Source organism: Filicampus tigris, chromosome 10 (assembly GCF_054856515.1).
Source record: "Filicampus tigris isolate MCC_2025a chromosome 10, RoL_Ftig_1.0, whole genome shotgun sequence".
Classification (NCBI taxonomy): Eukaryota; Metazoa; Chordata; class Actinopteri; order Syngnathiformes; family Syngnathidae; genus Filicampus; species Filicampus tigris.
In genome coordinates, this window is record NC_141226.1 from 21,959,642 (window position 1) to 21,971,910 (window position 12,269).

The window sequence follows — 12,269 nt, forward strand, 5'->3', positions numbered from 1 at the left end:
GCTGTGAGCAGTTGTGATGTCATTTGCAGTCGACAGAAGACAAAAGGCCGCCCCCAGAGATGGCAAAAAAACGAGTGCATTTTGCTGCTTGACTTATATTCCACAAATGCAAAATTAATCCGAATGCTCTGTTTCAACGAGTGGGCCTGTTGGGAACATATTCTTGAAAAAAATATCTTTGGGTTGGCTTCCGCTTGAAACGCTCCAAATAGGTTCAAACGAGTTCTTCGGCCACCTGTAAGCCCGCTGAGGTTCAAAGCGAGACGCCCCGCTAACATAAAAGACTGGCGGAGGCGGGACATCCCGGAGCCAGCTCGCGCCGACCGCGCTTAAGTGTTTTCTCATCTTCAAAGCCAAAACGCTGGAAGCTCCAAGGACCAAGTTCGTTGCCAATTCTCCTAGCGTCGTCACAACGCTCGCTAATGTGGTTGTTTTTGGGTTGGAGGTGCTTTCACGATCAAGGCCTACCTGACCGGGGCGCCCCTGCTCTGGGCGGGCTTCAGCAGGACAGTCACCGTGCTGTCCGTCTGGTTCAGCGACATCTCCTGGTCGTATGTCGGCAATGGACGGAGCTGAGGGAGGACGTCAAAGACGTTTGAAAACGGAATTACGGTTAAAACCGGGTTTAGAAAAACCCTCACCTGAATTTTCTGGAGAACACGACGAACTGTGGTCCCCGCTAACAATACCGTTTTTAATTTTTTTTTTAAATTTCAATTCAATTGGAGCTGTTTGAGCTCCAAGCGGTCATTTAATGTCAAGGCCAAAATTGGTCCAAAATTCCTCCAAATTTTCCTCATTTTACTACTACTACTAACACTACTCAAAAACTGATTCGGAGATTAACGGCAACGGGTCTTTATATTAGCACATTAGCATAAAGTAGTTGGAAACAATCATTAAAACATGATACAATTGCAAATTCCGTTTACATGACTTGAAGAGGGGCTAAGGACATGCTGCATGACTTATTCAACAGGCCCACAGACCACTGACCTGAAATCTTGGTGGTGAACTGGGTGGCCACGGCGGGGCCGTAGCCCTTGGCTGTGCTGGCGCGCAGGGTGAAGGAATATGTGGAGCCCGGGTGGAGGCCCGCAAAGGCGTGGGCGGTCTCGTTGCTCGCCTTGGCCACTTTGCCGCTCTGGTTGGAGAGGTCCAGCTCGGGGTCGAAGGAGCTCACCGCCTTGTAGGAGATCTATGAAGGAGATGAATATTTAGTGGAGCGAGTGTGTGCTGCTGCTGCTGCTGCTGCTGCTGCTGCTCCAGGGTCTGTGCTTGAAAACATCACCAAGCATTTAGCCTGTTCTCGTAAGAATCTAGTCAGATGTCATCCCAAAAAAACGGCACTCCCCTGCGTATTTAATTCGCAACCATTTCTGCTTTATATATTTCGTGATTCGGTTGCTTTGCTGCATACGATGCTGCTGACTATTTTTGTTACTTTTTACATTCACTTCTGTACATACTGTACATACGTACGTACGTTTGCCATTCATATACTGTACGGTGCTGTGAAAAAGTGTTTGCCGTCTTCTAAAATGATTGTTTTTGCTTTGTTTTAACGTTTAAGATCATCACAAATGAATACAAATCAGATAACACCAAGTAAACATAAAATGCAGTTTTTAAATGGTGATTTTATTCATTAAAGAGAATTCAACCTTCTTTTTTTTTTCAAGAATATGTTCTATGCGAGCCCGCTAGTTGAAACAGGGAATTCTGATAAATATTGTGTTTGTGGAATAAGTGTTAATCCACTCGTTTTTAGCCATCTCTGGGGGCGGCCATTTTGTCTTCTGTCGACTGAAAATGACATCACAACTGCTCACAAGGATCAAGATTCAGAAAACAGGTCAGCCGTGATTGTCAGTTATGAGCAGTTGTGATGTCATTTTCAGTCGACACGAAGACAAAATGGCCGCCCCATTGCTGCAAAAATGTTAAAAAAATGACAAAAATGGACATACGCGCTTTTCACAGGACAGCGACGATATGTTTTACTCAAGTAAAAGTTGCGATTCATTTCTATAACCTACATATTGACACAAGCACAGCTTTTTTTAAACGTGTGAAGTTTGTCGAAAGGAAACGCTAACGGAAACCCTTTCAAAATGATACTCGGACCGGCCCACGGGCGATTTACTATTTGGTCCGGCTTGACGAAAAGGCGGATAGACGGACGGAAGGGTATCCAAGGTGCAGACGGGAGACGATAAACGGACTGGGAATTTTGAGTAAAATGCCCAGCTCTGCACACTTTGCCATTCACATAATAAAGGCAGATTACATTGTACTACAAAATAGTCTAGTATTATAGATTATTCAAGTAGTAGTACGTATAAATAGTTATACTTACTTATAATACTGTTTTGACTGTCAATCAAAACCTGAAAGGCTCCTTATATGCCATCAAAGTGTGACGGGTGTAAGTGCTAAGTTGATGGCTTCCTGCTCCTTTTCTCCTGCCATAAGTCACCGCTTTACCCGACTCGTTTATTAAGAGCGTAAGTGGCGAGGTTACAGCCCATTTGTTCATCCCCCCCCCCCCCCTTCCCCCACACTCCCCCACACACACCGTACACGCCTAAGGTGTTGATGCCTGCATACGTATTTATATTTTATGCGTCTTGAGATGCTTCATAAATCCCGAAAAGCTGCGTTAAGGAAAAAAATATATATATAAACCAATATTACGCGGAACGGGATTTGCCGACATGTTTTCCATTATTTCTACTGTCACATTCATTAAGGAGGGAGAGGCAGCGACGGGTAATTTCAAACTGAAACGTCGCGATATGCGCTTGGGCGGCGCAGACAAAAGGACTAAATGAGAGAAGGCTTCCGAGCATTTCCAAACTTGATGGACACAAATTATGTGGCGTTCCAAACTCCCTTTTGTGTGCCTTAATTGGAATGATAATGGAGCTTTTTCCTTTTTATGAGCGGCGCGTGCGGTGTTTGCTTGAAGTGGGGACTTGAGTTAGTCTGAATGGATATTAACGAAAGCACTTGCCTTAATTCCTCCCCACAGAACCAACACAAAGAAAGGCACTGCCACTTCCAGGACGCTGCAACTCGCACCTGACAATCAGCGCGTTGTTGCCGCCAAGGCTGGCCTAATTTTGCAAATGTCGGCAACAAAAGCCTCTCTGACATTAAGTTTGCGGCCGTTTGAGCTTTCAAATGCTCAGTGGAAGTCCCGAATTGTTGAACCACTGAAAAATTTGGGGCATTTAACAGCAAGAATAGTTCAGTCTTGTATATCATAGAGGGAAAAAACAACAGTATACACATCAATAGTCTACATATAGAAATAGAAAACAAAATCACTAAATAGTTACTATAAATACAGAAGGAAATGTGAACAGCAGCAAGAATAGTTGGCGGCACTATATGGAGCGAAAAAATAGTGATTGCAGCCCAAAAATTTTAAATCTATGGATAGCTACAGTATCCTAGTTAGCTACCGGTATATACTCTATATACCGCATATGAATAATAGATACCATACAAACCCGGACGTCAACGTGAAAAGCAACAACAGTAGTCGGCAGCGCTCTATTGTAATAACCCAAAAATATATGGGTCGATAAAGGATCCATCTGCATTCATAAGGATGACACACTGTGCATGAAAAAATACATACTTGGTATAAAAGCAGTTACTGTGGACAGCCGCAGGAATAGTCAGCAGCATTACATGTAGGAATACCCACACGTTTCAGTAAATATAAATGGCAATGTGAATAAATGTCATAAGCAGATACAAATGTGAACAGCAGAAAGAATAGTCAGTAGCATTATAGGTAGCAAAAAATTCCAGTATAGACTGTAGAAATGAATGTGGGGAGCAGCAAGAATAGTCAGCAGCAAGGAAATAAAGACCAGCAATGCTACAATAAGCAGTGAATCGGTGATGATAATCATCATCATCATCATCATCATCATCATCATCATCATCATCAGAGGTGGGCATTTTACAAAATTTTGCTGGTCCGGCCCCCCCCAAAAAAACTGGCGCCTGCCAGTGACGGATTTATTCGTCAGTGATGATGCGATTAGTAACGATTAAACTGACAGGTAAAAAACCCACTTTCATCAATCGTCAGTCCGTCATTTTTAAAGGTCTGCGGAATGCCCACCTCTGGTCATAATATACAAACAAATATGATGCCGTGCGGACGTGAATGTGAAAAGAAGGCAGCAAAAATAGTCCGCTGTATTGTATTAAATCCAAATTAAAAGCTGGATGATTCGATTTGTAGGAGGTATCGCGAGTGAGCAAATGAACAAAAAGCCCGCCGTTTGCGGGTGCCGCTGGTAAGTGGTGTGTTCTGAGAGCCCGGAGGCGCTGATGTTCCATAAAGTGGATCACGCACAAACACACGCACACGCTTCCCTTTTTACGTGTCGTATGAAATTTTAAAGAAGATAAACAGCCGAGAAGTGTCGCTCTTTAAGCCATTAAGCCAACCTGCTGTGTGTGGTCTATTTTTCCTCTCTCTCCTTTTTTTTTTTTTTATGGACATTGTTTCTGCATCCGCTCGACTAAACAAAGCCCCCCCCCCCCCCACCCCCGCGCTCAATCCTCGCTCTCGTCCAATGAGAGGAGACCCCCGCTAACCCAGTCAAAATAACGTAGCGCGGTGAGCAAACAGCGACCGGAGAGGGAATCAATCTGTGGGAAAGGCGGCGGGATTACTTCCCAAACCGAAGGCTTGGTTAAGATCAATGCGTGTGTGCGCGCTCGCGCGCGCGTGTGTGTGTATTCGCCTTACGGAGGCGTGCGCAAGGGTGGCGAGCGGTCGCGAGTCAACATTGACTCGCCACCGCAGCCAAGTCGAGAGAGATTGTGCTTTCAATAGAGTTCAAAGGGCAAAATACAACTTTCTATACAGTATATCGTTCATAGACTACATTACACGAGTGTCTTATTGTTTTTACGGGTTCGGATTGAAAGCGGTTGGTTTACATTTGTACTTGTATGAGTGTATTTTGTATTCACGCGTCTCACTAGAGAGTGGTTAGTGAATTTTTGTACTTGTACAAGTGTCTTATTGTTTTTACTTGTTACTATTGAGAGTTGAACGCTTATTTTTACACTTGAACAAGTGTCGTATTGGTCATACATTGTGAGTGAGAGTGGTTAGCATATTTTGCCACATGGTCAAGAGTCTTACTGTTTTTAATCACACTTATGCGAGTGTCTTATTGTTTTTGCGCATTATGATTGAGATTGGTTAGCTTGTTTTAAAACTATAAGTAGCTTATAGTTTTGACATTGAGAGTTGTTTGCTTATTTGTAAACAGTTATGATTGTTGTTGATGTCTTAAAAATAAGGGCTGTTATCTTAATTTTACAAATGCACAAGTGTCTTATTGTTTATACGTGTTAGTCTTAGGGCTGCTTATCTTATTTTTATACAGCTACAACTTTTATGATTTTTTTTTTGCAATCAAGGTTGGTTATCTCATATTTACACTCGTATGGGGGTCGTATTGTTTATACGTCTATATATTAAGAGTGGTCATTTTGTTTTTACACTTGTAAAAGGGCCATGATTATTATGTGTTACCAGTAAGAGTGGTTCGCTTATTCACAAGTGTTGTTTTAAAAATTCCTCTATTCAGAGAGGTTAACTTATTTTTCAAGCGTGTTTTATTGTTTTTGAGGGGACTCACCATTTTTAAACTTGCTCAAGTGTCTGATTGTTTTTGTGCATAAGTATTGAGTGGTTTGCTTATTTCTACTCTTGTACGACTCTTACGGGTGTTTGTTTTTACACCTTACAATTCGGCGCCGCTACCTCTTTTTTACAATTTGACAGTTTTATTTTACCGTCATTGTTTTATCGTGTATTTTATTTTGATTATTCTACAATGAACGACATATTTTTAAAAGGAATGAACACAAATGTTAATGAACAATATACGAATAGCTACTATTATCTTTGATCAAATGTGTGTAATAATCTCTATTCATAATATTACATTATTTTATTTGCTACAAAAAAATGTGTGGAAAAATGAATTTTTTTTTGGGGGGGGGGGGGGTGCGCGTACCTCGTACTGTGTGATGACACCGTACGTCTGCGCCGGCTCTCGCCACGTGACCACGATCTTCTCCTCGTAGGCGCTGCCCTGGACGGACTCCAGCGGGACGGCGCCGGGCACTGCGGGGCACCAACAAGCGGCACAGATTAGCGACACCCATGAATAAAAGTGGCGCGCGTCGCCTTCGCTGTGATTTATCCCGCTGCCGACAATCATCCAAAGAGCTTTTCAAGGACGTCCATTACACAAATGGCCGACGGACAAAGTCAAAGATATTTTAATGGGAATATTTCAAGTCGTCGACAATAACGACGCGCGCGCGGCATGTCGTACGGCGGAGATGAGTGGCATGCTGGCGCACGTAAATAAAGGAGGGCCAAGCGCCATCTCTGACAGGATGTTGACAGGGGGGGGGGGGGGGGGGCGTGACATTGTTGGAGCGTTTTAGCTAGCCACAAATTTTGATTCAATATAAATGGGCTTTATTTGGATTTTTTTTTTTTTCTGAATGCTGGAGGTGTGTGGCTAAAAAGTTTGGCTTTGACCTACGACATACAAATCAACAAACTAGCGTGCCGTGCTTGAGGGGGCTATTTTTTCTGACTCTTTTAAGGGGGCGCGTCATCTCTGACAGGATGTTGAAGGGGGTACGTGGTCCCCTAAGTTTGGATTTGACCTATGATGGAAAATCAATAACTTAAATCTGTTTATCGCAATTTCGTAAAAAAAAAAAAAAAAAAAATCCACATGTTTTTTTTTTTAAGGGGTGCGCCACCTCTTAAAACGTTTGGGTTTGACCAACCTAGCTAATCTTAAAATGATTTTGTCACACGTTTTAATCAAACATGTTGACGTTATGGCAGCTATTTTTGGTGTGTTGGTCAACCATGACACCTTTAAATGTGGTTGGACATTTTTTGGGGGGGGGGGGGTGGCTTCTATTTACTGGTTGTGGAAGAGGCTCCAAAAGATACGCCGCATCGGCCAAAAGTCCATTCGCGCTGCGTTTGCGGGCCTCATCCGATTGGCCGCGGCCGCCGTTCAATTGGAAATGTCATATCCGACTTTCAAAAGACTGTACACAAAAATCACCGATGTGTTTCGCTTTATTAAGCTCCGAAATTTTTGGAAAGGTGTGTTGACTTTTTTTGAGAGGGTGCGCCAACTTATTTGACCAGTAAATGTGCCCGTTTTAAAATTGTGTTGTACCTGACTACTGGCATTAAAAAAAAAATAAAATAAAATAAGAAAAATAAGAAAATAAAATTAAAAAAAAAAAAAAAAAAGCTACCGCAGTACTTTCCTGGTGAAAGAGACAGTGTACCATGTTTTTAAGTGCCGGCTTAAAATAATAAAAAAAAAAACCAACTAACTGCAGAGACTTTTTTGGGATGGGCTGCGCCATGTTTGACAGAATAACGAAGGCAAGGCGAAAAAAAAAAAAAGAGTCACACTGCCTCTTAGGAAAGCAATAATCCGAACAGGCCCCCGAACGGCGGAGCTCACCATCTTCGTCCGTTTGCACCTCCAGCTCGGCGCTTTCCTTGACGCCTTCCGGGTTGCGCAGCACCAGCTTGACGCTGAGGTTGGTGTAGGGCGTCAGGTTGTGGATGGTGTGCTGCGGGTCGCGGCCCTGCGCCTCGTAGCACACCTCCTCCCGGGTCTCGTCCTTGCCGCCCACGCGCGAGCGGTATTGCGCCGTCAGATTGTAGCTGTGGCAGCGCGTCACGTTGTAGCCCAGCGGCTCCCAGCGCACCGTCACCTGCTTGGATTGGACGTCCAGCACCTCCAGTCGCCGTGGCCCGTGCATGGGCTCTGCGGGGACGAGGGGGAGGACAGAGTGTGAGGCCACATGCAGACAATCAATTAGGCCTCGTGAAACGCCAGGTGGTGCGCATTAGTCTGGGCAAAACGGGGGGGGGGGGGGGGCAATTGGATGCAGCGTATGCGGCCGCACAGCCTCCGCCGCTGTTCTTTTCTCTTCTCTCAAACATTTGACACCCGGTCGGATTTCATCTGTTTGAAGTTGATGCGTTTCCGGTTTCAAAGGCGCAGCGTGAAGCAAGCAACGGAGCGAAGGCGCATCCCACGGCAGCGCCGCGCGCAGGCACGACGCTGCTGCCGGTGAAAAGCCTCTGCAGGGGGCGCGCCATCCCCGCACAGAACGCTGTCTTTTCAAATGGCAGGTGGCTATTAATGGCACACCTCGCATCGATGGAATTATCGGGAGCGGTGTGCATCTCTGCAATAAAAGACGATTCGATGCGTATATATAAGGGGTGTGATATGATTCAAGGACGGTTCGTTTTGATAACTCGATTCTGTTCGATGCAGCGGGATTATGTTTCGATTCAATCGTTCAATTTCACAGTATACTAGTAATATATATATATATATATATATATATATATACATATAAATGCCATCAAACAATATATTTTTTAACTAATTAAACGCAAAAATTTTCCAGAATTGATCGCGATTAATCGTATTTTTCAACTACAATTTCTTACGGCAGTGACTCTCCTCTAAGTTTGGCTGCACAGTGATAGTTAATGCTTTAATTTTGACAGCCCTAATACATATATATACACATTAAAATGTACTTGATTTAAGTACATGTATGTAATAACGCTAGTTGTTAAAGTGGTAGTGAACCCCAAAATTTGTGCCTCCACTAGTCTAAACACAGTATTTGGATTAATATTGCGTTTGTTTTTAGCCATCTCAAGGGGCGGCCATTTTGCCACTTGCTGCCGACTGTAAATGACAAGAACATTTTGGGATTGACTTCCCTTTAATGGATTATAAAAGCAGCACGTCTCTGTGTTTTCTTGATCCAAATGCAAACTTAAACCGACGTGATGCTTGCATAGATCTGTGCACATCACATGTCCAAAATGACCGATTAAATGTAAACACCGGATTGGAATCGATCAGGCCACATGTGAACAGTTGAACTGAAATCTTCTGTCGGAATAATTTTTATAGGAATGACAAAAAAAAAGTCCGCGTGTAAACCCGGCTAATGTCAATATCTAATACTGGTATGTCGATCGTGTGCCGATATCGATAGTTTGCCCCTCCGCTACGAGACACCACCAGTCACCTTCCTCCCTGCACCATCTGTTGCTATTAATTCCAGCTGATAAGGAGTTGGTCCGCCCGGGTGGGACATGACTCCCCCAAGCCATCCTATCACCTCTCGCCATTCTTGCTTTCGCCACTGCCTTTTCCGTGCGGCCCCCTACCCCCACCCCCATTCCTAATCCCTATTTTGCTGCCGTCCCGCCTCCCCGACAAGGATGTGAAGGCGGGCGGCCTCGAGGTAATGGGATCAATTTCCATTCCAGGTTAAATTTGCAGCCCATTTCTCTGGAACTTAACACTTTAGCAGCTATTAGGGAGGAGACAGGGGCTCCATTTCAGCTCCCATCCGCCCCCGGGGATACGCAGCCCTGCCGGCGAATCGGGCGGGCGGCCATGTTTAACATTCATAGGGTGCACCGAGGTGGTTGATTGTGTGGGGGAAATCGACGCCGGCACACTTTGGGATGCCCAGGAAAGAAACGCGGCAACATCTGGAAAGAAAAGTTACAAGGGGAAAATCGAGGGTAACATTCGGGAAACGAGGTCATAACGTTAGCTCGGGAGGCGCTAAAGCTAGAAGAAAGCGAGGCCTCCCGACGGTTGAGCGACAGACGGAGCAGCTGCGAAGCGGCGGATGCGTTCCCTCCCGAATGAGGAGATGAAACGGCGTCACAAACCACCACCCTGCGGGCGTGGTAGCGGCACAACAACGGCGGTTCACAAACGTGCCAGTCTGCAAAGTGGAGAACATCTGTCTGAAGGGGGGAAATGTCTGAACCAATGGTTTTATGCATCAGCTTAAAAAAAAAAAAAAAAAAAAAATGGAAGCAAAAGGCAATACTGTGAACAGTATATTTTTCTTTCTATGGAACCGAAACCAAACCTAAACTTACCATAAATAGTGTACAGTAAAATGTCTAATAGGAAAGTAGTAATGTCACAGTACCAACATTTTTGACTTCAATATTGCACCGCACAAAATACCTCGATACTGATTATGAAACGATGCTATGGCGAAAACGTAAAAATTAAGCAAAACAGTGGAATAACAATTGACGGTAAAAACGTCAAATTCTTTACATTTATATTCAGGAAATCATTATTTGAAAAACGTGTAAATCGGGTCACTCCGCAAGGCTCCACTGGATTTTTCATCTTGTATTTTTCACAATAGGCAAAAAAATATTCTCCCTGTTAATTGTGTAATATATTTATTCGAATATTTTTTTAATCCAATGTTGTAATATTTATTTCTTCTCATCTATTTTATTTCTACTACTTTTCTATTTTCCATGTATATCTTTTTTTGGTAGAGGACGTTTGTGGGGTTTTTTTGGTAAAAATGTAAACATATATTATAGGGGTGCGACAATTCATAAAAGGACAACTCATTTTCTATCAGATTTGATCATTGTTTTTCGTAATCAATTAATTGTTTAAATATCTTTTTAATTTAAAAATGGGAAAAAATGTTCAAATTTCAGCTTCTCAACAGTAAATGCTACCCGATTGATGTCGTCTTCCATACAAGCAGACTGATTATCTTTGTGATGAATTCAAATAAAACATCTGCTTTTACTTTGGAAAACTATGATTCACATTTTTGTCTCTTTTCTGACATGTCACAGACCAAACCAGTAACTGAATTATAATTACTCTTTGTTTGCACATTTTAGGCACTGTCAATTAGAAATATTCTAATGTTTTTTTTTTTTTAATAAAGGGATAGAAATTAAGCGTTTTTAATCCGATTCATTGACGAATCGACAAAATAACCGATACATGAATCGATTATTGAAATAATCGGTAGTTGCGGTCCGTCTTCCCAGACAGCATTCTTCGTAACATAACACCGAGTGCCGTTGCACAAGTTGTACAGAACATGGCCAATAACTTTCTTGACATCCAAAAGCAAACATTCGGCTCTTGTGATATTTTCTACATGTCTGCAGTTTGTTGACACATGGTCCCATTTATTGACATATGGGCCCATTTATCAGAGGCGTTCCACCTAGATGCAAGTATGACACCCCGCACAAATCACGGCGCTCGGGCTTGTCGGCTTGAGATCCACACTTTGCCGCTTTTGTCCTTTTATTTATTTCTTTTTTTCCCCCTCAAAGTGTTAATTTGATTTGTGTGGTCGGCCACCCTGCAATTCTGCCGGCGTTAAGCGCGTCCCTTTTGGCCCGCTTGAGTGCAGCCTCCAGATAGTTCCGCAAATAAAAGGGCTTAAAACTTGCATTTTCTGCTCGGCTCACCCCGATGAGACGCTTGTGAATTCCATCTTTTTCTTTGTCGCATTTTTTATTTTGAATGGTAGCTCGCTTGAGCAGGTTCTAAAAGTAACCCAGGGGATGATATTATAATGGGATTTTATTTCATTGTTCATGCTCGATATTTTTCGTTTTTTTGTCCTTCCAATATTTTAGTATTTTATAAAAAAAAAAAAATCGTATATTTTGTTCGAATATTTCGTTTTTCTTAATAGTCGAGTATTCACATTATACAACTAAATTTTCTTTTTTTTTTTTTTTTATTTGGTCGGGTATGACAAATGATCTAGTATTTTTGTATTTCTGTTACACTTTATTGTTTTAATTGATGTAATGTAAATTTTTATCAAATATTTTTCAACCCCCTCTAAATTGTTTTTGTTGATTGTTATCTCATTTCGCGTAAAGCATCCTGAAAAGTTTGATATATTATCATGAGTAGCAGTCCAATGTCAATATTTTATTTTTAATTTACATAGTAATTGTTGTATTTTTTTTCTGACATCTTTATAGATTTTTTCCCGGTGTGTGTATTTTGCTTAAAATGTTTTGCCTTTTCGACCAATAGTTTTTGCATTTTTGTATCATATGTAATATTTTTGTATTTATTTCGCAGCGTTTTTTTGACTGTTGATTTACCTTACTTTGTTTGTCATCTTTTTCGTTCACATCTCACATAAGCTCTGTAGTATAAACAAGAACATATTTGGCGCCAGAAATGAGCTCCGGTGGACAAATGATATCGGCGCTGCACCGCCGATAGAAGTGAATCATTTGAATTTGACATTTCCATTCTCCCTCCCTCACCATCATCATCATTATGGTGTGACATTTGAATCATGTTGTC

General features: G+C 42.4%; 1 protein-coding gene across 1 annotated transcript in view; it reads right to left on the reverse strand.

Moving 5' to 3' along the window:
• The window catches only part of LOC147141332 (receptor-type tyrosine-protein phosphatase mu), a 156,091-nt gene that overhangs the window by 65,923 nt on the left and 77,899 nt on the right, over positions 1-12,269 (reverse strand). The window contains 5 exon segments of the mRNA XM_086042965.1: positions 469-563; positions 565-572; positions 997-1,198; positions 6,066-6,175; positions 7,563-7,871. Coding sequence (XP_085899091.1) covers positions 469-563; positions 565-572; positions 997-1,198; positions 6,066-6,175; positions 7,563-7,871 — 724 coding nt within the window.